Here is a 27,234-nt window from a genome sequence, read left to right on the forward strand (position 1 = left end):
TGGGTACCGCTGATTGCTGACGCCTGAGCCCCACCTGAAAAATGCCCCAGGCTGTAATGAAAACTGTTACTCCCCCTGGATTCACAGAGGTGGCATCCAAGAGATCGGGATGAAGGAGCCAGGATTAAGAGTATCCTGTGTGGAAAGCAGGTGCTGGTTTACACGGGAGTAGTGCAAGGAGCACATAATCTGTGTTGTTGAAAAAGCTCCCCTTTGTCACTCTGTTACCTGCCCCCGTCATGGATCATGCCTGATCTCGGTGCAAGGGCGGGGATGAGCCCCCGGTTCACTGGGCGGCTGCGGCTCATCCCTCTCCCCTGCACTTCCCAGCCTCCCACCTGCCCTCTCCGAGGCCTTGGCACTGCCACAGCCGCGTGGAAACGGGGATGGCGGCAGGTCCTTCCTCCACCCCTGCTGCCTCTGCCGCCACCGTGTCCGGAGGAGCGGGGAGAAGAGTGGGAAGTTGGGGCCGGCAGGGCATCCATCCATCCGTCCGTGCGTCCGTCCGTCCGTCCCCTCCCCTGCCGGCCCGGCCGCGGTTGCGGCTGGCCCGCAATGACATCACCGTGCGCGGAGTCTCCTCCCGCCGTGCGCGGTGCTGTGCCGGGGGCCGGGGCTGCCGCGCCTGCCGCTCGCCCGCCCCTTCCCTCCCCTCCTCTTTCCTTCCTCCCTCCCCACCTCCATCCCTCCATCCCTCCCTCCTTCCCTCCCTGCCGCCGGAGCGCCCGCGGCCCGCGCACGTCGGCCTCCTCCTCCGCCCGCAGGGAAGAGGATGGCGGAAAGCGAGGCCGAGACCCCCAGCACGCCCTGCGAGTTCGAGAGCAAGTACTTCGAGTACAATGGGGTGCGGCTGCCGCCCTTCTGCCGCGGGAAGATGGAGGAGATCGCCAATTTCCCGGTGAGGGACAGCGACGTCTGGATTGTCACCTATCCCAAATCAGGTAGGCGGGCCGGGGCTGCCGCGGCTGGTGGGGCGGCTCCTCCTCCCCTCTCCCCGCTCGCCGGGCAGCCGCGGCCGGGAGCGGGGGCTGGAGGTGCCCCGGCGGTCCCTGCGGGATGTGGGGGTGAGGCCTGAGCCCGTTCTCCACCGCGGGTGTGCCCCGGGGATGGTGCCCTGTGTCCAAGGATGGTACCCTGTATCCGGGGATGGAGCGCTGGGGCTGAGGATGGTGCAGTGTCCTGTGTCCAAGGATGGTACCCTGTGTCCGGGGATGATGTCCTGGATCCAGACACTGTGTCCTGTATCCGGGGATGGTGTCCGGGGATGGAGCCTTATGGCCAGGTGTGGTGCTCTGCGCCCGGCAGCCCCGGCAGCTCTGCAGAGTTGAGAGCCTGTCCCGGACACGGAGCGGGGCCGGGGGCCCTGTGCGGGACCCACGGAGGGTGCCCAGCTCTGCCCCGGTGACCCCGCCGGGGTGGTCCCGAACCGCTGGGGTATGACGGTGCTGCTCCGGGCAAGGGAAATCTCGCTCAGCAAAGATGTCGAACGGGGAAGGGCTATGGCATCGCTGCAAATATCTGCTGTGGTGCACAGGTTCGGTGTCTGCTCCACAGCCTTCCCTCCGTGCTGCACTCCCGAGGCGGCTGCCCTGATCCTTCTGGGAGAACATGTGCTCCAAGTACGTTCTTGCTGCACTGTCTGAATCACCAGAGAGGCCTGCTGTTCACAGTACAAGTGAATGTTTTGTCCAGTAAATGCATCCTTTGGCTGTTGCACACCATTTGGGTGTCTGCTTGTAAGGCTGTATTTCTTGATTTTTTTTAATCTTCTCTGTTTCCAAGCAAAAATATTTAAAGAGAATTACCGTGGATGTAGTGCTGCCTGCAAAGAGACAGACAATATTGGAGCTTTGTACCCCACTTGACAAAATCAGATAAACTCTTTTGTGAGTGCATTCTTGAGTGACTTTTTTCCTGACAATGAGATGATCTCTTCCTAGGAAATCCAAAGTCCACTGGAGATAACAGATGTCAGCTCTGTAAATGCCCTTGTAAAACGATGTTTCAGTATTATAGGTTTCTGACTTACTTCATTGTTTGTTGTGTGAATGGCTAATACTTTTCAATTTCCTGGTGTGCTGCTTCAAGCACATTTCTACAATGTAGCATCTATTATGTTTTTATCATTTCTCAAGCAATTTCAAACATTTGACTTTACATTTTTTAAAATATTTTTTTACTAACTATGCTCTTAAAGACTGGCAAGAGCTTTACAGATAATCCATTAGATAAGGGAAAATATGTAGATGGATGACTCTCAAAATACTGGGATTAGGAGTAGACAGCTACATTTAAATTCTTCTTTTAAATTGTCTTCTTTTAAATTTTTAAATTGTCTTCAAGATTTGTATGGTGCATGCAGCACCAACACTGTTAAATTCTTTGTGGTTTAAGATTTCAGTTTTGAGAATCTGAGGCTACAATGTTCCTGTGTTAGAACTGCACTCCAATTTCGTAGTGGCATCTTGTTGATTCTCTTCAGCCAGTCTCAGCCAGCCACAATATCATTAATAGCTGGCAGTAGCTTAGTTTTGATGGCTAGATAGTTGGCTGTGGAATAATCATATTTAATTTGCTGGTTTGTGCATATAGCAATATAATATTTGATCTTTTGGGGCCCCAGTAACAGGGAGCTGCTCACTTAGAAAATGAACATGCTGCAAGAGGATTTACTGCCGGTCACTGGGAGAAGGAGAAGATGGGTGAGAAATAGGGCATCGAAATTGAAAGTGCAGTATGTTGTGGATGAGCTGGAGGAGCAGCCTTGAGATCAAAATGGAATTTTATTTGCCAGGAAAGAGAATGTTTGTGTGGTGAGTAATCTGATATCCTTGTTGAGGGAATAGGCTCTGGACAATAATAGCATCTTCAAGCTCCACCTTCTTGTAGCCCAAAGTCTACTAAGACTTGTTTTGTCAACTGCTTCTCTGTGGCTTACAGCTTATTTAGGGCTTCAGAAGGGCTGCTGGCTAGGGACAGGCATGACAGCAGAAACTGAGCTTCCCTAGGATGGTTCCCACTGATTTAGCCAAGGTCAGGCAGAAAGTCTACAGCAAAGCCAGGAATTAAATCCAGAAGCCCGTTACCCAAACTACAATTTCATCTTGCTGCCTCTCAATAGTGTTGACAAAGATTTTTCTGTTTACTGGACCTAATCAGAATTTTCATGATGTTGCTCTAATGAAAAATGTAGGTTCACAAAACAGATTTTGTGCACAAAAAGTAATTATTTGGGATGAAATGGTTTGGCTCGTTTTGGTAACATTTAGAGGTAGAACATGGCTGGGACCATTTATCTAGTTTGTGTGAATAAATTGTGTTTGAACAATAGTTCAAGAAAGAAAAATGCACCGATGTCAAATAGGTCCAACAGAAAACTTTTTTCTTGTTCCTAAGGAAATCAGCTTTGTTCAGTGTAGCAGCAGCTCTCCATCTGCTCAAACTCTGTAAAATACCAAAAAAAAGTCTGTTTACTGGATGTGTGAGAGGCCAGAGCCTGTGGCTGCAAGCAGAAGGCTCCAGCAGTAGCTGTTGACCATATGGTGGCTTATTTGGCAAAGAAAATCCACAAGTGGCCAGGACTGCTTCAGCTATCCCAGGGACTGGTGAAGTGGTCTGGAAGCCATTTGGAATTTATGGAGAAGCAAATGTACACTGTACACTGCAGGAATACTCCAAACATGTGAAATGGAGGCGGTGCTTGGAAATAGTTACAGTTGTTTGTAAATTGGGAGTGACCCAGGAATAAGCTGTTCCAATAATGGTAGAAAATCAAATGTACTAGTGCCCTTACTGGCAGTAAAGTAATAAGCCTAATGGAAAGTGACTCTGCTTTAATGTGATTTCCACTGAAGGATGACTGAATAATGATATCTCTTATATCTTTAATTATTCTTAACACCTGTGCCCAATCAATGGTAACAGCTTTTGAGAGCTTCTGCACTTTGAGAAACTTTATGCCTAAAACCCATACACTCAGATATATGAATGTGTGTCTGTGTGTGTGCATATGGGAGTACTGTAATTATAGAAAACCTTTTCTGTTGTCATGCATAATTTTAAATCAGGTGTGCTACTGAAGAAATTAAGTCAAAAGTTTCATCTTCCACATAACTTTGTAGTGTAGAGTGGGCTGAGTGGGACACAGATTTGCAGGAGAAAATGTAAACCAGAATGCTGTTCTCTATAGTGTGAAATAACTGGAGCTCACACCACAGATAAGATACATAGGTACTGTTTATAGGGAGCACTGTGCCTCTGTCATAACTTGAGCTGAACCCTCTTGTCCTGTGGCTTTCCTGTGCCCTACTTGAAAATTAAAATTTTCATCTGTGAACTTAAGCTGCAGAATTTATGGAGAAGCAAACTTTTTCATGGTATTCCCTCAGTCACTGTGTTGAGAGCCAGGTTAGCTGTTTGCTAACATCAGTGATTTCAGTGGAATTAAATCAGTCCCTAAAGTGTAGTGTTTAGTTCAGGTTCACTCAGTGTTTTGTTGTGTCTTACAGTGGCCCCGTGGCTGGACATGATCTATCCATGTTCTTGCTCAGACATGGTGCACAGCAGCTCCCTTCATACCATCTTGTGTGTGTTCTAAATGGATGTGTACTTGATATTCTTGGGTCAAAACTCGCAAGTTCATGCCTTCTGCAAAACTGGTGATTTGAGAAAGTGAGCTGTTTACATTAATAATGCAACTCTCCCCTGGTGATTATTTTGCCACCAAATAAGTTTTTGGAGTTCTGTGTGGAAAAATGTCAATTGTTGAGCAAATATCAGTTTCAAGTCCAGCCAGTTCATGAGAACTTGCTTTTGGTGCCAGACAGCAGGTGAAAAGAGCAAGTGTTGTCTATGGCCTTACCTACCTGTCTGAGGGTGTCTTTCTATAGATTCTCAATTTCCTTTGTAGCGCTGGATTTTTGTATCTACCCTTTGGCTGCTAGGGAATATGATGGCTCTAGACCTTTGCCATAATGAAGTGCCAGCAGTGTTTTTATGGGTCATTCCAAGGACAGCTTTCATGTGTGTGTATTTTATACATTCCAAGAGTTCTCCTCTTTGGAATTCTTTCACACTCACCTCTGTTATGTGAAATGAACCAGGGAAAGTCAGTTTGAGTTGTCCATTTTGTAATTTGTTTGAGAGGTTCTGTGTGTACAGGTCATGCCTCTGGCAGTGCATTGTTTGCATGGGGAGGTTCTCTGTTCTCCTGTTCTGTGTGCCTCTCCCACTGTGTGCACACCTCTTTCATCCTCCTATTTCTAGCACTCCTGAATCCAACACTCCCTCTTGCTCGGTCACCAGGATGTGCCAGTCCCTTCCTTGGCTGATGGAGGAGCTCTGTCCTTCCTCTCCTTTACAGTCTCTCTGCATTCTTCCGTGGCCCATTTCCCTCATCCCGTAATTCCTGTTATGTTCTTCCCATGCGGGGACTCTGTGTGCCCTGGGATTTTTTTCTGTTATGGGGAAAGACTTGTTTGATGCATTGACCATTACAGCTATGACAGGGACATCTGTTAAACTGTGGGATACAGAGGGTGCAATAAACCAGCAGTTTTCCTCTTTGTCTGATTCCCCAGTAAAAGTAATAGACTTTATCTCATCAACATCTAAAATACTTTTTTATTAGACGCAGCACTCAAAAGTTGCTGCACTTAAGGCAAAGAGAGGCTTGAATCATTGGAGATGTAGACATATGTGCTTTTTCTTTGAATATGGAGTTGTTTTAAGAATTTCTTATCTTTGGCTTCTTGTTTCTTCCCCTTCCAATGAACCTTAGCTGTCTGTGGGACCATGTTATAAAACAGATTGACAAAATCTTGAATAAAGAAATACGTTACAAAGACAATGTTCCAAGTAAGTATGCCAAAATCTTGCTTTGTGTATCTTCTTCAATCCTACTTTTCATGTTTTCCACAAACTCCTGACAAGGAGGTTATATTTCCAGGTGAGATTGGTATTACTGTACTTCACAGTAACAGTATTATTATTCAATATACAGAGTATTATTGCTTGACTAAGATCCCATGGCTTTAGGTACCCAGATGGGCACAGGTCAAACACTGCTGACAGTCAGTCCTGATTTACACAGTCATAGCTGAGAGGAGAATCAGGATGAAGGGTTGCCCAAGGATGTTCCTGAGGCTTGGCTGGGAGCTGTCAGAGGGACGTGTGACAGCTGTGGTGGATTGCAGAGGTTTCCTTCCTAATGTCAGGTCTGAGTGGCCTTTGTAGCAAAGGCTCCTCAGGGGGCACAAGCATGCACATGTGTTAAATTAATTGACTTGCCTTAGTTTCCAGTGTTCTCATATGGAACTTCTCCCAGCAGTTTTGTTGGCATTATTTTAAACAACAGCTTTGCAGTTGCAAAGATTCTGCAGTGCTGGATTTATAGTGCTATAGTCTCTGCAGAATTTTGTTCCCTTGGGCTTAAACTATTTTCATTTAGAGAATTAATGCAAATGTTACTGGCCCAGAGGCACGCCTTGAGAAATCATGAGGCTTGCTAAAAAATCAGTTTTTTACACGAAATAAATCTGGGATTCTTTTTCTTTCACCTCTGGTTTTTGAAGCAATATTATGCTCTGTGACATGGAATGATGAAAAGCCTCTGTCAGTTTCGTGAATCTGGATAAACGAGTTGATACCTTTAAAATCAGAATAGAGCATGTAACTTTTTCTCTCTGACAGTAACATCAGAGTTATTTAGTTTGTTTAAGCAGTGTATAAAGCTCAGATATTGTTCTGTTTTAATGACAGATGAATGTGCATCAATTCCCATACCAGCTGGCCAGAATGAATGGAATTCTTTTTCAAACAGGAAGGAAAGAGCAAGCTGCATTGTGTGATAGAGATATGCTTTGTGAGCTGTCTCTTTAGGGACTGATGGCCAGGGTCTATATTTGAATCTGATTTCATGCTCTTGATGACTGAAATCATGTGCTTTCCATCACTGAGAAGAGTAAATACTCCACAGCCTAAACTCACTCGATTCAGATGCAGAAAATTACTCCGGTAGGTGAATATTTCTGGGGGTTAGAGTCACTGGGTTCCTGTGCTTTGAAAGTCCTTCTGAAATGGGTCTGTCTTTTTATTTATATATAGCTCAAAATACCTTCAGGTACTGACTCACTCTTAAATGCTGCTAGGCAAAGAAATTATAAATAAAACTATAAAAAAGAAGTAATTGAAGACAATGTTTAGTTTGCCACTGATGCATTTGACTTGATTTCAATGTGAGTAGAATTGAATAGGTCCTTGTATGTCTCAAACTTGAAAGAAAAGCAGAGAAAAAAATATCTGTGGTTAAGGGAAACTCCTTTTATTATCCAGATAGCAGTGTTTCTCTCATAACCCTTCTATCAAACCAGTGAAGAGATGTTGCTAGAGGCAGACAAATGGTTCAGAAGATGAGGAATTCTCCAGTTATCTAATAGGTTTTGCTGGGTCCTATGCAAATGCTGCATAATTGCTTCCCTGCTGTTAAGTAGTGCAAAACTGAACTTGCTTTGGGTTTGGTTGGTTTTTTTGTTTGTTTGTTTGGTTGGTTTTTTTTTCTTTTTTTGGTTGTTATTTTTTTATTTTGTTTTTTGTTTTGTTTTTTGTTTTGTAAACAGGCATAGGGGAAAAAAAAAGAAAAAAGTTTTACCCTGGCTAAAAATGTATTCACATTTATTCTGAACATGTGAAATCACTACTGATTGTATTAAATGATAGTGACCTCAAAGACTAAAGAATTAGATAATTATGTAGATCAGCCAGACCCACCAGACAGTCATTCTCATTTCATGTTAATGTTCATTTGTCACAGTAAATATATTAATGAAAGGAAGCAAAATGCTTAATTTTTAAATTCTTATTATGCAGCCTTATTAAATGAAGGCTTTTCTCTCATAGGGTACAGTAGGGACTCATACACCCCATGCTGAGGGGAAGAAACTACCCCGTTTTGTCTCAAAAATGCTGCTTTAGAAGTGATACAAGCACTGGGACACTGGGCATGCAAAGTAACTTTGTGGTTGCAGATTCTGTGACCTGGGATAAATCACATGATCTTTCTGTCTGTGTTTTCCACGGAGTGTGTTTCTTCTCAAATTTTATATATAATGTTAAGCAGTTTTTGTGGGCAAACAGATGCCACCTACCATATATATTTTTTCCTGTCAGGGAGTGGTGCAGAGCCACAAGGTCCCCCTTGAGCCTCCTTTTCTCCAGGCTGAGACCCCCCAGCTCCTTCAGCCCCTCCTGGTGCTCCAGCCCCCTCCCTAGCTCCATTCCCTTCTCTGGACATGCTCCAGCCCCTCAATGTGTTTCTTGTCCTGAAGTTCCCAGAACTGCCCCAGGATCTGAGGTGTGGCCCCAGCAGTGCCAGCCCAGGGCACAGTCACTGTCCTGGCCCTGCTGCCACACCAGGGCTGGCACAGCCCAGGTGCCATTGGCCCCTTGGCCATCTGTTGATGCAAGGCCATGAGAAGCACAGCTTAACCATGCAGCCTTTTTACTTCTGGTCAGGATTGTCAAAGTAGCACAGAACAGCTGCAGGCATTGCTGAAGCTGGATTGCTCTCTGCATACAGAGCTGAAATGTACATTAGTAATGATCAATGTCAGTGCTTATATGGGGTCATCAGTGCTTTCTGTCAGAAAAGGTGTCTTCAGCTATTTTGCTGCAGCACTGTAAATCTGTTAGCTGAAAGGGAAAAACCTTGTAACAGTATTAAAATGGTAAAATAAAGAAGCAGGTCTTTGTTGGAAGCTTACAGGTTTCCTCATGGTTATGGGCACACCCAGCATCAGATTTCCACAATTTTTACAAGTTTCACAAATGATGATATCTAACAAATACTGTCCAATTAGAAGAGCAACTGGTTAGGTAGTTTTCCCCCAGGTTCTGCCCCGTTAGAGTTGGTTCAGGGGCTTCTTTGCCCCATTTTTTGTTGTGTCTTCTCAGATGCTGGTTGGAAAACAAAATGTCCTTGGAGGTTCCCTTATTGAAAATCAGTCTTTCAGGAATGTGTTAGAAGATTACCTTATTACTCTAAAGTCTAAGAGAAGGGATAGGAAAAACAGCAGGAGCTATATAACCACGTTTTATCAGTCCACAAAGCAATGAATACATGAAAAATGTATAAAAAGCTAAAATCTTTAGGCATCAAATCTATGGTGGTATTGGTTGGCTGATCCACTTTTATACTCCCAAACAGATCTCTTTCCACTTCTGATTCTGAAGAGTAGCAATGGAAAAGGCTGTAACTGGCTTAAAACTGCAGTCCAGCTCATTGTGGGGGGACATAGGTACCTTGAGAAGAATGGTTTTGCTTAGTGCAGCTATAATTTGAGTGGGATTTTGTGTGGGACAAAATGCTTTACTTCCTGACCTTAGACAAGCAATAGCTGACTGGACAGGTTGTGGTTTTTTTAATGTATAACCTGCACCTGCAGTTGTCACATTATATTATTGCTGTGCTACACTCTTGAAACTTGACCACCTCATACGTCCAAATGCACATTATGTGTAGGCAGGTTTTGCCTAACAATTTTCCTGAAGGGAGTTGAAGCTGAGGCAGAGAATTGCCTTTTGAGTAGTGACAGACATCTTCTGACATTATTATGTGGGTAGAGGAGTATGTTCACAGCTGAGGGTATGAGATCTACCTCAACACAAGTGCCTAATAGAGGTGCCCTGTTTCTCTCTGATTTCTGATCCTATCTCAGTCAGCAGAGCTCACTGTGAAGCTCTGCATTTATCCACAGATCATATTATGACTGTAGCAGAGAACACAGAGTGATAGAGTTGTCCTAGACATCAATGGAGCTCAGGGTAACTATGCAGTTCTTTTTGATGCAATGAAGTCCTTGAGTGTCATTTTAAAACCCAATGACTTGTCATCACAGCAAAGTTCTTTCCTGCATTATTGTCCTTGGTACAGTGTATGAAAACAAAGAGAAATTAGGCACAGTGGGAAGACTTTCAGCTGGAGATTGTGAGCTCCTGCTGGGGCAATGTATTAATGCAATTTAAGCATGTTTTTTGATATGGGCCCTAAAAAGATGGGAGAATGGAACTGCCAGAGGATGCACGAGGGCAGGCTACAACTGAACTAACAACTTACTGTGCTGTTGGCTTTAGACCTGGTCAGCCTTGAATAGATGTGGAAAGGGGGAAAAGAAATGTCATTCTGTCAGAGCAAGCAGGCTTATCTGTTGTTTCTGTGTTCCTGCATGTTGTATGTTATGCATTTTTGGTTTAGCCTGATGGATGTTGTGCTCTCTTTTACTGTGGGAGCATGTTTGGTTGGTGAGTAGAAACTAGAGAAAAATTAACCCAAGGATATGGGCAGATGTCTGCTTTTAAAGGTGTCTGTGCTAGTGCAGGGTTATTAGTGCCCTTAGCCTGCTGTCCATCATTCCTGGTAGAAAAACAATGTGTGGAGTATTTTTGGTGGATGCATTCTGATTTGTCCCACACAAATTTTGCTACGCGAGTTGACGCCAAAAGTAGAAACTTCTTCAGCTAATTTGGCAGATCTTATTTTATGTGGATTGGAGCAGTTTGTGTGAGTTACTCCATTAGTGTTGACACCTGGTGCAAGATGGGGTGAGCATCCACAGATATGGACAGTGCAGCTAAAACTTCAAGAGAAGAGTAAACCCATCTTCCCTTTGAATATCTGATATCAAGAGATGTCTGTAACCAGCCAGTAGCAGCTGTGAAGGACCTGTGACAAAATCCAGGGCACCTGGATACGATGAAGTCAAGGATGTAGGGACAAGCTTGAAGACACAAATCGGGATTCTTCAATGAGAAGGCAAATGAAGGCAAACTTTTGGTCTGTTGATGTTTTTAACAGTAGATATGTAGACCTGATTCGTAGAGCTGTTAGGATGCTACTTACTCAGCCCTTGCTGCAGAGCATGTGAGGATGTGGTGGATTATTAACAAGGATAGAAAGAAAGGCTTTTTGCCCCAGCTTCCCTCAGCAAAAGACCTCTGCCAGTGAGAGCCGGATGAATCTCTCCTCTTCAGGGAATTGATTTCTGTGGGTGTGGGTTTGGCTGTGTCACGGATCTCCCAGAGAACAGGTCCTGGTGTGTTTTATTTACTGGTGTTGCTCCAGTTTTAGAACCCAGCATGCTCCAAAGGAGGTGTTTTGCTCCAGGTTGCTGTTTGGTGTGGGCAATAGTGGCTGCCTGCCTGGCTGTGTGAGAGTGAGGCTGCCCCAGCTGTCAGTGCCAGGTCCCAGATGTTCTGTGGTAGATGTGCACTTCTCATCCTGTCCTCTGTTGAGCAGGTAGTGTGCTAATGTAAGGGAGAATCATGACTCAGGCCACTTTAAAAAAAATAGTACTAATGCATTAGACAAAAATAGCTTTGCTTTGTAGCCAGTTCATTAAAGCAGTGCTTTAGGATGCTGTATTGGACATAATAGCAATAATTCTGTGGATAATATGTGTGTGTAAACAGTTCAGTGACAGCATTTTTAGCAAACAGAAAGTAGGTTTTCCTCCTAAATAGAATGAGGTTTTCATAGTGTGCTGTTTGTAGCCTCTGGCAAAACATACTCAAAACACAACTCAGAATTAATGGACCCATGTCTGCAGAATTTAGCCCGTTGGTTTTGGTTTAAAAGCTGGTAGCTGCAAGCAGAAAAATAAATGGATTACAAAGTCTAAAAATCTAATACTGTACTTATTGAATGTTGCTGGAAATTTAAATCCAGACATATATTTTAAATCCACTCTTACCTAAATTGTCCCCTTGACTTTCAAAAGGTCTGAATTCAGGCTCCTTAGGTCCCACAGACTCCCTTGACAGGTAACTACTGACTATGTGGCATTTAGGCCATATAAGAGGGGCATTAGTCTTAAAGGATGAGTATTCAGTCCTTTCTGAAAATTGGGCCCTCTGATAAATATTTAATTGGTGAGTTGAAAGAAATAGTGTGGCAATATAACATCACCATTTCAATCTTTATTCTGAATCCCCAGTCTCATTTAGGAAAATAGAAGAATTTGAAAATATGGTATCAAGGTATATACATTACTTTTATTTTTAAAGCACTAGTTGTTAATGAAAACCTCTATTCATAAGCCAAGTGGAATTTGAATGTATAGGAGAACTTCAGCACACAGACCTCCAGAGGAGATACTTTAATGTTCTGGAAATGTTTTTTTTCTTCTAATGGAAAATCTAATTTTCCCTCCAGTATCATAGAGTGAGGATGAATCTGTCATACTGACCTGAAGATTTACACTGCCGTTGGCCAAGGCGGGAATGAGGTTGCAGGCAATTAGAACAGTAGTGTGAGGCTCTGCTGTACAGCACTTGCGGACCAGTCTGGCAGCTTTGGCAGCCCTCACTTTTAATGAGCTCTTGCATCTACCAATGCTATAAAAAAGTTATGAGTAATAATGGATTGCTGCACTGGATTATCCAAAATTTGGTCAAGCACTGGCAGATCAAACAAAGTACAGATAATTGGGATTGTTAGATTACTAGTATTAGTATTTCTTTATTTTAATTTTCCATGTGGTTCCATACAAGGAATGAATAAAGGGAATATACCAAGGCCTTTTAATCCTTGGGCCACAGGTTTGTCCTGTCCTAGCTGATAAGAGAGGAGAAACTGAAAGAAATGACCTTAGAAACCACCTAGACAAGTGAAATTTCACCAGAAATCCTATGGTTTTATATCTGCCACTTCACTTTGATGATATCTGGTGACTTCATAGGAGTGCCAGTGGCCAGAAAGAGTTGAGAGAAGCCAGAGAACATCTGCACTAGAGAACATTTCTCCCTTCCACAGTGACTAAATTTGACTTTGGAAGATGTCTAACACACAGAAGGCAGAAGGAGTAGCTGTGGCATTTCCAAGTCATGTCTGTCTTGCTGTGCTGCCTGGTTGCTGCTGCAGCAGCTCCTGAGGAGCAGAGGAAGAGTGGCCCTGGTCTGACTTTGCTCTTGCTGCTGAGGCACTGGCCATGGAAAGGGCGCAAAGGAAGAGTTCCCAGTCACAGGGACTGCTGGGGCGTGGTGGGATTTGTAATGAGTCCTGGTTCCTGTGCATCATTAGGTAGTCCAGGAAAGCACGGTGCATCCCCAGTAGCATACTCCTGTTATGCAGGGTAGAAATACAGGCTCACAGATAATTAAAAAAGGTCTCCTAAAGACACCTGCAGATTCTGACAGGCAGTAGCTTCTTGCAGCTGTTTCCCACCCCCTCTCTTTCCAGATATTGTGTGATAGACTGGAACACTCTGTTCTCCTGAGGCGTTTTATTGACATAGCAGAGGAGCTTGTCAGGAAGAGCATTTCTCAGGTACTTTGCACTGAAGTTCCTTAAATGCTAACTGCCTCCATTTTAGCTGGAATTGGATAAGTGTTCATGAATTCCATGTCTGTTTTGGTAATATGACCTTAGAGATAGCAGGGTGAGCAGTCTTCCGCCCGAATGAAATGCTGCAGATGGAAGAAGAAAGGATAGAATTGCTGGGAATTTATTAATGTGGCATTCAGTGCCTCATGTCCAAAGGCTGGCAGTTAATCCTGTTTTTCAGTGATTATCCTATTGTGTTTATACTTCTGTACCATCCCCAGTGAGGTGTGCATGTACATGTACAGGTGTTCAGCAGCACAGGGAGGAAGCAGTGAAGATACTGGAGATGCACAACATCCATTGCCTTGGCAGGGCCAGCAATCTAGCTTTTTCTGTCTTTTTTTCAAATTTATTTAGCTTGCCTCACCTTTTTTTTCTGTCCAACAGGTATCATAATTTTCCTTTCTCTTAGAAAGTCTCTGTGGCATTTACATCTGGCCAGGTTTCGTGATAGACTGGGATTGCTGGCATTATTTACATAATCTCCTTTGATAATCTCAGTTTCAGAAATTTACTCTACTTTCCATCCATAAAATGATGGTTCTTGAAAATCTCCACAGAGATCACTAAGTCAGCTGGGTCAAATGGCAAATTTCTGTATGTGTTACACACAGATGGGGATGCAGCAGAAGACTCACATCCTATCATATTATGTTAATAAATTTTGCTATCCCCGGTCTAGGCATCAGCTCTTAATCTTGTGGATAGGTACAGAATCCTGCCTTCTTTGGCTTTTCAGCCAGCTGTGTTCCCAGGGTTGAAGATGTTGCCCTAGCAGCCGGGTCTGGAATTCAGGCTGCCTGTTGCTAGGTTAAGTCATCCTTCCTAAACCAAAAGAACATTTGGCTCTGATACATTTAATTTGAGTGGGTTTTAGTCCTAGTAGAGATGTGAAGAGGTCATATCTATCTAATTATACATATAAAAGCTTTTAGATTTTTTTTCTTTTTAGAAAATAAAGCATGTGATGCTTTAATTTGTTCTTTTAAACAGGAAACCAGGTCAATGATAAATTTTTTACCTGGAGCTTTTGGAATGTGTGTGTGTTGGGGGGGTAAATAATAATTGATTAAGGGTGACAAGTTAAAAAAAAAATCACTGTTCCCTCAAAAGTTAATTCCCTAGTTTTCATTTGCATTAAGACCCTGAAATTCTGAAGCACACTAACTTGAGTGCTAATGTGGGAAAAATCAGGCTAAAAAAAAATATAAGGGCAAAGATACAGTGACTGACAAAAGAGAAAACTAGCACAGAGGTCATGGCTGAGGGAAATTCAGATGAGTGATCCTGCTGCAGGTGTAGGGAGGAGAAATTCCAGCCTACTGGATAGTCCCAGCATTTCTCTTACAGCGTGTCACCAGTTTTGGTGGAAACACTTTTAGATGGAGACTTTTGAGCTTCCAAAACTCCCACTTTGGATGGGAAATATGTAATTTCCCACCTCTGCTGTTCTCGGTGGATTTGACAGCAATCAAGCCATGTCTGGTGCACAGCCACAGGTCTGGGTATAACCAGGTAAGGGGGTGCTCGCCATGGGGGCTGTGCTCCCTGTCCTCACTTTTAACTTTTCTGGTGGACTTTGTGGAGAGCTGGTGCTGCTCTCCCGAAGGTTCAGTGTGGTTCTGCCTCAACCCTGCAGCCCTTCTGTATTGAGGCACAATAGAGATGGCAGCTTTCTGCCTAGAAAGCAGCTGAGCAATGAAAAATATAGTTTATTGTGTATCCCTACGGAGTTATTTCTTTTCATTTCATGGAAACAGGGCTGCTGTGATAGCATTTCTCTTTGCAGGTGGAATTGGAAATACTGAAATAAATTATGGAGAACTAGGGTGTTTCCGGTCACAATAAATATTTAATGAGAACAAGGGTTGTGCTCATTCAGAGCCACAAGGGCTGATACTAAAGTACTGTACGAATGTTAATTTTAATGCATAAAACATATGCTTGAACTTAAAAATGCAGAGTGAACAGCCTTGGGGGCAAGTGTGTATTAAGTGTGTGACAGCTGTCTCTGTGGGTGATGATAATGTAAAAGTGTCTTTTTTTTTTTTTTTTTTTTTTTTTTTTTTTCTTCTGTCCCAAACATTTGTAATTTACCCATCAATCAGTAAGGGAACAGTGGAATCTCGAAGTGCTTGCTATCCAAGACAATTCTTGGAGGTGTGTGTTCTTTCACATTGTATCCAGGCTTTGTTCACTCCAACCATCAGCCTCACTTAACTGTTTCTGCCTCAGATTAAAAAATAACTAGAATAATGATGCAGTAGGTTTTGGTGTTTGGTTTTTTGTTTGGTTGGGGGTTTTTTGTTTTTTTTGGGGGGGGGGTTTGGTTTTTTGGTGTTGAAACAACATACAGGATTGGTACAAAGGTGCCTGTTTGTATGTACTGTCTTGTTAGTTAACATGAATTAACTGGTGACTGTTATAAGTCACTTGCAACTCATGAATTATTTTCAAATGGTCATTGAGCTCAGAATTTACAGCTCATCATTCCAAGGGCTGGGATACAGGAGCAGGCTTGGGCTTTGTAACCAGTTCTGGAACCATTACTTGTTCCTTTAGGCAACACGAGAGAGTGGCTAAATCCTGGTCTCATTTCCCTTACTGCACACAGTAAAAAATTAATAATGGGTTAAATAATGGGTCTGTCTTTTGCAGTTTCCAGGGTGTCCCACACCCTTGGGATCTTTTCGTCTGAACTGTGGGGTCCCTCCCCTGGTCCATCATGATCTCTCCCCATTCTGTTCCTCCATCTCACCAAGAGCCTTTGTCTTCATAACCCTCTGTCAAATATCTCTGTTTTGAGAGTCCCCTACCTGCCTGAAGGTAAAATCACTTTGAAATAGTTTCCTTGTCCAAAGTACCTAAATTAATTTTCCAAAGTGCAGTCACTTGCCATGATATCTAATGGTTGCTTGGTAAATGTCCTCAGAGTGGGGAGAGATGCATAATTGAGGCTTCTAAAGCTTGTGACTGATGCATGGATATGTTTGGGGCTTTATCCACTTCATAATCTGGAGGCATAAATAGACTCTCAAATCATTGCATAACAGGGGCCTTGCCTGCAATTTAGAATAAAGGTCTCTCAGCACAGCCACTAATGCATTTTGTGAACTTGGATGACCTCTGTTTGTCTTATTTTTTAATTCCTAAAATAGAAATAGTAGTGTTTTGCTAAGGTAACATTTACAGAGATAAACCCTTTTGTTAAATGCTTTGCAATTCACAGACTAAGTGATTTGGAAACAGAAGTGTATTTAAATTGTTACCGAAGAAAAAAAACCTCAGGTCTTTTGCATGGAAGATCTACATGTATTTAAAATAAAACCAACAGAGCTGACGTACTACATTAAAACAGTAGTAATAGACTCAGCTCACAACAGTCTGTTGAGGACAAAAGTTGCCATTATTTCTCTGTTTAGGGCTCCCTTCATATGGCTGTGTTTAGACAAGAACTGCAATACAATCTGTTCTCTCTCATTGTTTGGTTTGTGCAGGCACAGGCTTGCTGCAGGAAGTGGTGTATCTAGTGAGTCAGGGAGCTGATCCAGATGAGATTGGACTAATGAATATAGATGAGCAACTTCCAGTCCTAGAGTATCCTCAGCCCGGTCTGGACATCATCAAGGTACAATTTATTGCAAAGAAAATCTTCCAGCATTTGGGTGTCTTTTTCCTCAGTTTCATGTTTATCACTTCATTTTATCCTGTGTCCTTCTCATCGCTGGACTTGTTTAGAACGTTGCAATGATTCAAAGTGTTAATAGGTTATTTTAAATTGTTTTTATTAAGCTTTATTGTGTTCTGTTTAATATTTTAAATGTGTCTCCATGTCCTAAATATCTTGGCAGTGGGAATCAAAGTTCCAGGCCTCTCTTGCTTATGTAAACAGGAGCTGGCCAAATGAGGCAAATTTGCTTTGATTCCTTCCTTGAATTTGTGAAAGAGTAACTAAAAATGCAGCTATCCATGCATCTGTATTCCCACTGCTCTGAATTTACACGTGTCAATCCACAGATCCTGGCTCTCTATAGACACCGTAGGGTGCAGTTTGAGAGGTCTGGAATATCCTGCATGAAATTCCACAATATTAAGAATTCCTTGAAGTCCAGATGCGTGGCACATAAATGTGATCTTATCCTTGCTGCAGCCACTTCTGACAGAGGCATGTCTTGGAATTATTAGGAAAACTATACAGGGCCATCCTGTAACAGCTGCAGCACTGCTTGGACTGAGCAAGCAGGCTGGCAGGGATAGAATTAAGCTGCTTGCGGTCAATGACAACTGCAACTTCAGCCTACTTTAGGCTGCGAATATTTAGAGGTCAGAGATTGCTCTTCTTTTTCATCTGTGATGCCTAATCCAGTAAGACCTTAGTGCCACCCTGCTGCAAAAAAGTGGTGGCAATAGTAAGAGGTTTAGTTTGAGATTACACATTCTTATCTATGCCATATGGTAGCAACTTGATTCAATATGGATTTATTCCATTTTTAATAGCAGAGCATGATTTCTGTCATGAGACAATTTTGTATCAAATTACAGAAAAAATATTGTTTGAAAGATGTTCACATACTCAGATAAACCCATGGGCCTAATTCTGAGGATAAAATAAAATGCAAGGGTAAAATTTGGAAAAAGTTAGGGATCATGTTTTCAGAGCTTCTAGTATTTTTTAAGGATTTTTAGTGGAGGCATCACTGGAAATAAAGTGAGTTTGATATTAAGTTTGATATTAATGGTTATATTCTCTTTCTCAGAAGGTCCTGCAAATGGACATACTTTGAAAACAAAAGGGATAAAACCCCAATATGACAAAACATTATCCAACACATTATCCAACCTTTTGATGTTTAAAAACCAGATGTAACTCCCTGACCTGATTTGGAGTCCCAAACTCCTGTTAATTTAAGTGAATTTGTGAATGGCAGTCAGTGTAGTCTCAAGTGGGTCAGGGTCAGGGTCTCAAGTGTGACCGTTCAGGCCAGCGCAGGATGTTCCCTGAAGCAGTACTCAATGGGAAACAATTCTCTCTGCTTTATTTTAGGAGCTGACGTCCCCTCGCCTCATCAAAAGCCACCTGCCCTATCGGTTTTTGCCTTCGGACCTCCACAATGGCAACTCAAAGGTGAAAATGAACTCGTGTTTGTTTTAACTCTGCTGGCAGCAGTTGTGTGAGTGCGTTGGGATGAGGAAAAAGCTTTCAACAAGATGATTTTCCCCCATCACAGGTAATATACATGGCTCGAAACCCCAAAGACCTGGTGGTGTCTTATTACCAGTTCCACCGCTCCCTAAGGACCATGAGCTACAGAGGAACGTTTCAGGAGTTCTGCAGAAGGTTTATGAATGACAAGTGTAAGGAGCTGTTCTCTCTGCACACATTTATTTTCATCTCTGCGTTCCTTCTGCAAGTACAGAAGTGAACTGGATAAAGATGCATTTGTGTTGCATATACAGCAAGGAGGTTGCTATGGATAGTGCTGCAGGGATTGAGATTTGTCCATGCAAACTATGAGCTGTGTTTTTTGTAAATATTTACCTTACAGTACTTGACACCCTGGGTTCAGCATTTTGCCACCTGAACAGGAGCAAAACTCTGGTCTGCTCTTCTGAAATTCAGTTTGTAGGCTTCCAAGTACCTCCTAAAAAGCAGTGAATACTCCCAGCATCATTTGATTTCAGTTATGCCTCACTATCAGCTACTGTCTCTGGTCCTCAGGTTTGGGGTTATTTTCCTGGTAATTCCTTTAATATTTAAATTTCAGCCAAAAACTCAAGGTTCATATCTTGGAAGTTAACACACATTCTCTAGTTTGCATGGGCCTTATCTGGGCCTGCACCAGTGAGCTCGAGTGAGACCCCAGGAGAAGGCAGCTGCAGGCTGCTGCTGCCTGAAAAATGCAGCTCTGTGAGGAGAATGCAATAACATGGGATTGCCACACTCTAGCTAAGGAAGAGAAAAAAATCCTGCTGCCTTCTATTTCTCTGCAATATCTGCTCTGATACCTTAATGTGACACTAAGAATTCATCAGATACCTTGACCTCTGAGAGCAGGATCTCCTCTAGATCCAGAGCAGCAAACCTGGAATTTAGGGGAGCTGATGCTGAAGGAGCTCTGTAATACCAAAGGGAAGAAAAAAGTAAAGCGTAGCAATGGAGGTTATTTAACAGGCTTAAAAAAACCCTTTGCTGCTCCTTATCCTGCAAGCTTGAGCAGGATTAATGCTCTGCTCCCACTCCAGCCCACCTTCAGTTTTCCATTTGCATTCCCTGGAAATGTAATGTTTGCTGTTGCCCCTGATCAGGAACTTGAAGACCAGAGACATAAGAAAGACACGTTAGAAGGTCTTCTAACATAGAAAGGTTGGGTGCTCTTTCCCATGTAAGTATCCCAAGAGTTATTTGTCTCCTTATCTTGTAGCAGCCACCTGACTTTATCTCAACCTCCCAGAGCCAATAAAACATCACAGCATGTTCCGTGGCCATAACTGTACAAATGGGAGGTTTGTAATGCACAGGAAATTTAGCATTCAGCTCCATGTTTACATCTCAGCAGAATCCCGTCAACTTGAAGGCATCCAATGGACAAAGAGATCAGTTTCACAGGAAAACAATTTTATTCAACTGACCAGTTTTCAATTTTCATAAAGGCACTGAGAGTCCATATTTTGTTATTCCTATTCCATAAGAAATGGATGCATGAAGGTAATACATCAGTGTTGCAGTTACCAGAATTAAACAATTCTTTTTCAAAGAGAAAAGGTGGCTTCAAAATACAAACCTAAGAAGTTGCTTTTATAATTTTTCTATAGCTGCTCTGCTGAAAAGATAAAATTGACAAAAAAACCCCAAACAATTTCACTTATGTTAAGTACTTTGTGAGAATTAGTCACTGGTAGCAGAGAAAAAATGTAGAATGCATTTCTCATGGGGTTGTCTTAATACTGGCAACAAATGAGATTCTTAAGGTTGTAAATACCAAGTACCAGTGGCTGAACCTCTGGTAAAGACACATAAATTGACTGAAATCAGTGCAAATGTGGACTTAATCAGAGAACTGAAAAACAAATGAGTAAAGTTTTGTGGGGAGGGTTAGGTTTCCCATTACATGGGTTAAAATGAGACACTGCTCTCCTGGGGCTGTGAATCACTCCTGTTATTTCTTTTTTTTTTCCTTTTTGAAAACAGCTTAATAACCAAAGTGTTCATTTTCCTCATGCCAATCATAATGTTTTTGCAGTAGGATATGGTTCCTGGTTTGAACATGTGCAAGAATTTTGGGAACACCACATGGATGCCAATGTACTTTTTCTCAAGTATGAAGATATGCATAAGGTAGGTTAGATGTAGCAAACTGGTGTTTTTATCACATTTAGCACCCTAGTTTCTAAAATAAATAAAGCACAAAATTAAATTCTTATGTCCATATTTGGGCTTCCTAATGCCTGATACTATTTTTAAAGCACTGGCTTTAAAAATTCAGGAGCTTCTATGAACTTTAGGCATTTTCTTATCCATATTAATTTATTGAAGAGTCTCCCTGAAGGTATAGGCACTGAACTACTTGCAGAGAAGGCAGTGATGTGAAACTGTTGAGTACTTGCTGTGCTCAGCCCTGGGCATTCATTTAAAATAAATGTCTTGATCTATGTGTATCAATGAGGGAAAAATATATAATCATTATTTTGTCCTCTGTATTTGGCATTTATTGGAATTATTTGGTTGTTCTTACTGCTTTCTGTGAAACAAATCTGAAAACAATGAGGGTATGATCATGTAGCATAAGGTAGATGTAATTATTGAGTCCTTACAGTATGCTGGCTAATAAATCCACTTAAATCAGAAATCTAGTGGAAATACTATGTATTTCTTATTGCAGTAATATCTTTTTGACAGCTAATGAAAATACTTAAGAATGTTTATTTGACTGGAAAACTAATGCAAGCATAGGAAAAACCCAGCTCCTGTGTCTAAACCTGTAAGAAGAAATCAGGACAAGACTCAGTAAAACTGGGTAAATTATAATTCTAGCTTTACTGAGTCTTCTGATGGAATGAGTTTCTAAAAGAAGATGTAATACAATCAGAATAAATAAACTTAAGTCAAAATCATTTCAATTCCACAGTTTTGAATAATTAATGAATTCCTAGCTGTGCTCACCAGCTGGTGGCATCACAGTATCCTTCTGCTTACGGATAAATACTACTATTTTGTCCTTGCAACTCATACTGAGGAACCCCAGAATTCTGGAGATGTAACTTAATGGTTATTCTCAGAGGGCACCTCCTGAGATCCTTCCTATCTACATAAATGCAGTCCCAGAAGCTGACAAAAGAAGAGGGGTATCCTAACATTTTTAGTAATTTATTTGACTAAGGTCAAAATCAAAGTAACTTTTAAATCCTCTGAAATGCACTGGTTTTCCAAAGGGATCAGTTAAGGGTGGGGTATTCCCTGAAGTGGGAAACATCACAATTACTTTTCAGTTGTTCCCTGTTCCAACATCTGAAGGTTACATGGCCATGCTTTCTGCCAGCCTGTCTTACTCTAATTGCTCAGAAAAGAAATTGGAAGCAAATTGGAAGGTGGCAAAACTTCAATGCAGTGGTGTTTCTACAACTTCTGCACTTGTATTTTTCACACTCACCTGGATATAACTTCCTTTGCAATATTTAAACTCATAAAAATGTGATTTTAATTATTGTGAAATAACCCAGGTTTTAAATGGTCTCTTGCAGGACCTAGCGACAATGGTTGAGCAGCTGGTGAGGTTCTTAGGAGTTTCTTATGACAAAGCACAGTTGGAATCCATGGTGGAACACTGCCATCAACTCATTGATCAGTGCTGTAATGCAGAGGCTCTTCCTGTTGGCAGGGGTATGTTTAAAACCCACAACAAAACTGTTCTTGGAGAAGTTGCAAGTAACCTCCAGGGAGTGTTAAATGTTGGCAAACTATTGCCATGTAAAGGATGGGAGGGAGCTGACTGTTGGTGCAATTTGAGGTCTGGGTTGTTTTGAAATCAGGTTAGGTAGAAGTGACTGAAAAGGATGGAAGAATCCAAGTTGTACAGTGTAATGTCAAACCACTCCATCAGAGAGTCTTTGTCTTGCTTTGATGGATTCAGCTTCTCATGCTGAGAGCTCTGCTGTGCTCCTTCTGACCTCTGGCATGCCAAAGCCCACACCATCTTACACAGTTTATCCTGGCCTGCTATTTTAGAAAACCCAGATCATGTTTTCTAAAATAGCAGATATTTCTCATTTGGAAGGCATAAAATTACAAGGAACCACAGCTTCCTTGTAAAATAAAAAGCTTATAAAAGCTTTTTATTTTCATTGCCTACCTCAGTTGTTTAAGATGTGTTTATCTTCCAGTTGTTTATTCTGGTGATATTCTTTCTCTAAGAACCTGAAGGTGCCATGTGATCTGTTGATACATCTGTCCTTTGATAAGAAATCAAGTCCTTTCAGTAGCTTTTGAGAAGCATAAGAGTGAACTTAGGCTCCCTCAAATTATTTTGTGTGGGCTCCTCTACATCTCTTTTAAAAATGAGGGAACTAGGTCAAGATGGTAATTTCCCATGTTATCCCTACATATGCCTTACCCAAATATAAAATCACTTCATACACTAATTTAATCCAATTCTAATTGGACCTTTCCCTTGTTTTCCACCCATAGCAGTGGTAGCACTTTATGATACAGCATCATACACTTTATGATACACATGTTTATTGTGACCACAACGTTTCTTAGAGGAATCGATTTGCAGGTTATTGTCCCTTACTCAGGGGTTATGACAGGAATACTTTGGTCTTCTTCTGTGTGTAGGAGACCTTTCCATACTATCACTTTCAGCCTGCCTTCATGTGATCTGCAAATTATACCAGCTGCAATTTTTATAATTATTTTCAAATCTCTGGTGGAAATGCCAAATATTAACAGCCCCTCTTAGACTACTAATTATTAGTCTAATTAGACTACTAATTCTGTGTTAGCTGATTATTTATTCAATTATCACACATTTGGCTGGGACATCCCCAAGTCCTTGGATAAGGTGCTCATGTGGATGCAAGGCTTTGCAAACAGCAGGGTTGTGTTCTCCTTGTTGGCCCACATGTAGCCTCTTATTTCTACTGTCTACAAATGTTTCAGAGAGAGGCCTTCATGTTGTAATACAGAAGGAAGGGAGCTACAGCACTTAATGTGATACTTCGTCATTTGTTCGCTGTGTGCTTTTTAGTATAAATATCCTTTTTTTGAATTTCTTTTCTTTGCTGTCTTTGGCTTTTACAATATTTTGTTATTCCAGAATATAGCTTCATTAGCAGTGCTTTGTTTTTTCTCTGTTCATTTTTGTGACAAAGAATGGTGGCAATGACATGACAGCTGATTGTAATTTTTTTCAAGTATTTTAATTTGTCATTAGTTACATTTACTTTATTATTTTGCTTTATTTTAGTTCTTCGTATTTTTTTTTCCTTTTAGCACATTGATCTTTACTCTGAAGATAACCCTGAACTGCTCTGAAAGCAGAACAATGATTAGATATGTTACTTGTATTTGACTCTTATCATAATTTACGCAGTTGCATGATTCAAATCATAAACCAGGTGGGTGACTTTTTGACAAGCTATCAATTGATATGGTAAAAAAAAGAAAAGAATAATTACAAACAATTCACTGTGTATGTATGTCATTTGTAAAACTTGTAATTTGTCCATACGTGTTTTTAGGGAGACTCGGAAATAAAAGGATTTTTTTTACCAAGCAGAGGAAGAAAATACTGTATTATCATTGTTGAATGGGAAATACAGGGTTTTGTGTTTCATGCTGTACTTTTTGCCATTATAGTTGCCAGAGCAAGATTTAAGTTAGTATCAGATGTTTATGATTGTAAGCGTTTTCTTAATTTTTTTTTTAAATAGGTGAGAAATTTGGTGAAAACAATAAATGGTATTTTCAGTGTCAGGTTATTCTGGTCTTTGGATCCTGAAAAGAAATCAGGACCCTTTCATACCTTCAGGAGTTGTACGAAAGCCCTGATATCATAAAATGGCCCTTGCCACACATGCTATACCATCAGATTAATAAGTAATACGTATATGTTTCAAACAGTTTTGTCTTGGGTCTCAATTATAAAGTTTCTGCATTAAAGCAATTGTAATTGAATTAAATGGGTATTCTTCATACGCATCAAATGCATAATTAAGCTTCCTGCATGTAGCTTTGTTCTTGCTGTTATGATTAAACTCTGGTAGCACAGTCCCAATTCTCCTTTCATTTATTCCAGTTGAACAAGTCTGGATTTTGTCTTTATCTCCAGCACAAATGAGAAGTGAATTGGGCCTCTCAGTCTGGTTATTCCATAGGGCTTATTCAGCCACAAGTAACCCTGGCTGACTTTGAGTTAGATGTATTTTGGGCTGCATTGAACCAGTTGTTAAGGGGGCTCCTGCCTTTGGCTGGTAGGTTCAGCAGGGTCACCAGGTTATGTTATGTCATTGGTCAGGTTCCATAGGTTAATTCATATGAGGAGGGTGCTCAGTGCCCATATTGCATCCCCCCAAAAGTTTCCTATTCCTCATGTTCAAAATTAAAATGTCAGTGGCACAATTTGAGTACATGGCACTTGTTCTCTTTCATAGATGGAAACTTGTATTTAACAAACAAATCTCTCCATTTTGAAAAATGGAAATTCATCTGTTGGACTTATCTCTAGACATAAAATAGAAATTAGCAATGAAAATATTATACTCCAATATTCAGTTTTATACCCCACTGTACCTTTTGGATAGTTCTCTAAGCAGTGGGTGCTGGAGACATGGTGATTTTGAAATGTGTCTTAGCTGATAGAATTATTAAACAGCCATAGCTTGCACTGAAAGAAGAAATCTATATTTAAGCGAGCACCCAACCCATAATCTGTGTTCAGTTCTGATTAAGGCCAGAGTAAAGTCTCAGACAAATCTGAATTGTTCCTGTGTAACACTGGGCTGGTGCAGCTGAAGATGTGTTTTATTTGAAGGCTTTGCAAGGGTACTGCCAGAGTAACTGGGTGAGACAATGAACAGCTTTAGGTCTCATTAAACTTTCAGAGAAAGCCCAGACTGATCAGAATCTCACAGCTGATACTTGGTGCCCAGCACAATTAGACTGTAGGTATGTGTCCTGTTACATCCACTCTTTGACTTGTGTTCTTTCTCTGTGTTTCAGGACGAGTTGGGCTATGGAAAGACATCTTCACTGTTTCAATGAATGAGAAATTTGATTTAGTTTATAAACAGAAGATGGGAAAATGTGATCTCACATTTGATTTTTATTTATAAAAAATGCATGCATATGATATCCAGATATAGCTAGAAGTGCTTTATGCATTCATTTATTACCTGCTGGACAAACTACTGTAGCTATTATGTGTAATAAGATTTAAAGAAAGAAAAGCAATCTAAGTAAACCATATCAGATGCAATTATCTTTGATCCTGAACAGCTGTTTATCTTCTAGTATTTAAGTGCTTTGTCCACATGCAAGAACTTCTCAGACAATACTAGAACATTCAGCTGTTATGGAATGTATTATATACGTATAAGGTATGTATCATATATGCAACTAGAATGTACACCTTTTCAGCCCCACATTGATTATTTAATGTGTTTTATAAAAGCTTGTCACTAGAACCTAAATAGACATCCGTAAACCAAATAAAAATTTATTTCTGAGGGAAACAAGTAACAGGCCAAAACAGTATGCTAGAATGATCTCAGGGGTTATTTTTATAGCAGGTATAACCAAGTATAAATAAATCCCATTCCAAAATAGGAACTGATCCAAGTGGGGCTCACATTAGGTTCTGCACACCGTTATCTGTGTGATTTGAGCAGGTTCTGTGCACTGGCACATTCTGGGAGACGGGGCTTGTTCTGATTTACAGCTGTGATTGTCAGCCTGATCCCAAATCCCACTCATGCCTTTAGGGACACAGGTCAGAGCTGGCTTCCTGATGGAGGCAGTTCAGCTCCCTGCCCAGGGACAGCAGATAGAAGATTCTTAAGCCCTCAGCTCTAGGTCACTCCCTTAATATGGGACTTAAAAGCCAGGAATCTGGTGCAGGGACTTTCCTTAAGAATCAGTTTCCAACCCATGTCACTTTGCTATTCCTCCTTTTAAGGGCAGCCCCAGCAGTTAAGGTGCTGAAAAAGCTCCAGTTCTTTAAAAGTTGAGGGCACTTAGCACTGCTTATGGGTTGTTGTTCTCCTGGACTCCACCAGATCTAAGGGGAAGATCTGTGCCAGTGTAAAGCAAGCAAAGGGAACTGCAGCATCCAAGGAAGAGAGTTGATGGATATGCCAGCAGGTGGGAGTATTGCACAAATATCCATGCACAATAAGTTCCAGGAATTGTTAGCCATGACTGATCTGGATTATAATCAGGATTCAAGTTTATTTCTCTTATCTTTTTTTGGTCTCTACACAAACAGCCTGAAGCAGGCTACTATCACTACAGAACTCTCCCTAATTATTTTATTGTTCCATTAGGTAATGACATCTATGCTTTTTAGGTTCGCAGCTGCAGGAGACCCATTTTTTGCTAGTCACATGTTCAGGCTCACCAAAAACTGTGAGAAAGGACTAGTTTTTAGTGTTTCCGTTCTGTTGGAAAACTGTCAGTTCAGCACTGGCAAGTGGTGTAGCATGATGTGGCTTGACAGCACTTTTCCTTGTATATTTGTGAGTGAAAATGCTTTCAGTGAAATTTTATTTCTATTTTTATATTTTTAGTACTGTATGAATATTAAGCACTACACATTATACTTCTGTGCTTGCTTGCTTACTGAATAAAAGATGTGTTCTGTGCA

The 27,234-nt window shown here is 41.4% G+C and overlaps 1 protein-coding gene across 2 annotated transcripts; it reads left to right on the plus strand.

Annotated features, from left to right (window-relative positions):
- The first annotated feature begins 630 nt into the window (after positions 1–630).
- On the plus strand, positions 631–27,234 carry SULT4A1 (sulfotransferase family 4A member 1). 2 transcript variants are annotated; one of them, XR_005628874.1, is made up of 8 exons: positions 631–941; positions 16,873–17,003; positions 18,420–18,500; positions 18,604–18,730; positions 20,617–20,711; positions 22,115–22,253; positions 23,865–23,989; positions 25,593–27,234. XR_005628874.1 is itself a non-coding variant. In XM_039721077.1 (7 exons), exons 1-7 carry the CDS (start codon positions 773–775, stop codon positions 25,703–25,705), a joined length of 855 nt encoding a protein of 284 aa, XP_039577011.1. In that variant the 5' UTR covers positions 632–772; the 3' UTR covers positions 25,706–27,234. The 2 variants fall into 2 exon arrangements, 1 of the variants encoding a protein (XP_039577011.1); XM_039721077.1 differs by lacking the exon at positions 23,865–23,989 and having other exon boundaries at positions 632–941.

The sequence above is a fragment of the Passer montanus genome, unplaced genomic scaffold (assembly GCF_014805655.1).
Source record: "Passer montanus isolate IOZ18808 unplaced genomic scaffold, ASM1480565v1 scaffold106, whole genome shotgun sequence".
Lineage (NCBI taxonomy): Eukaryota > Metazoa > Chordata > Aves > Passeriformes > Passeridae > Passer > Passer montanus.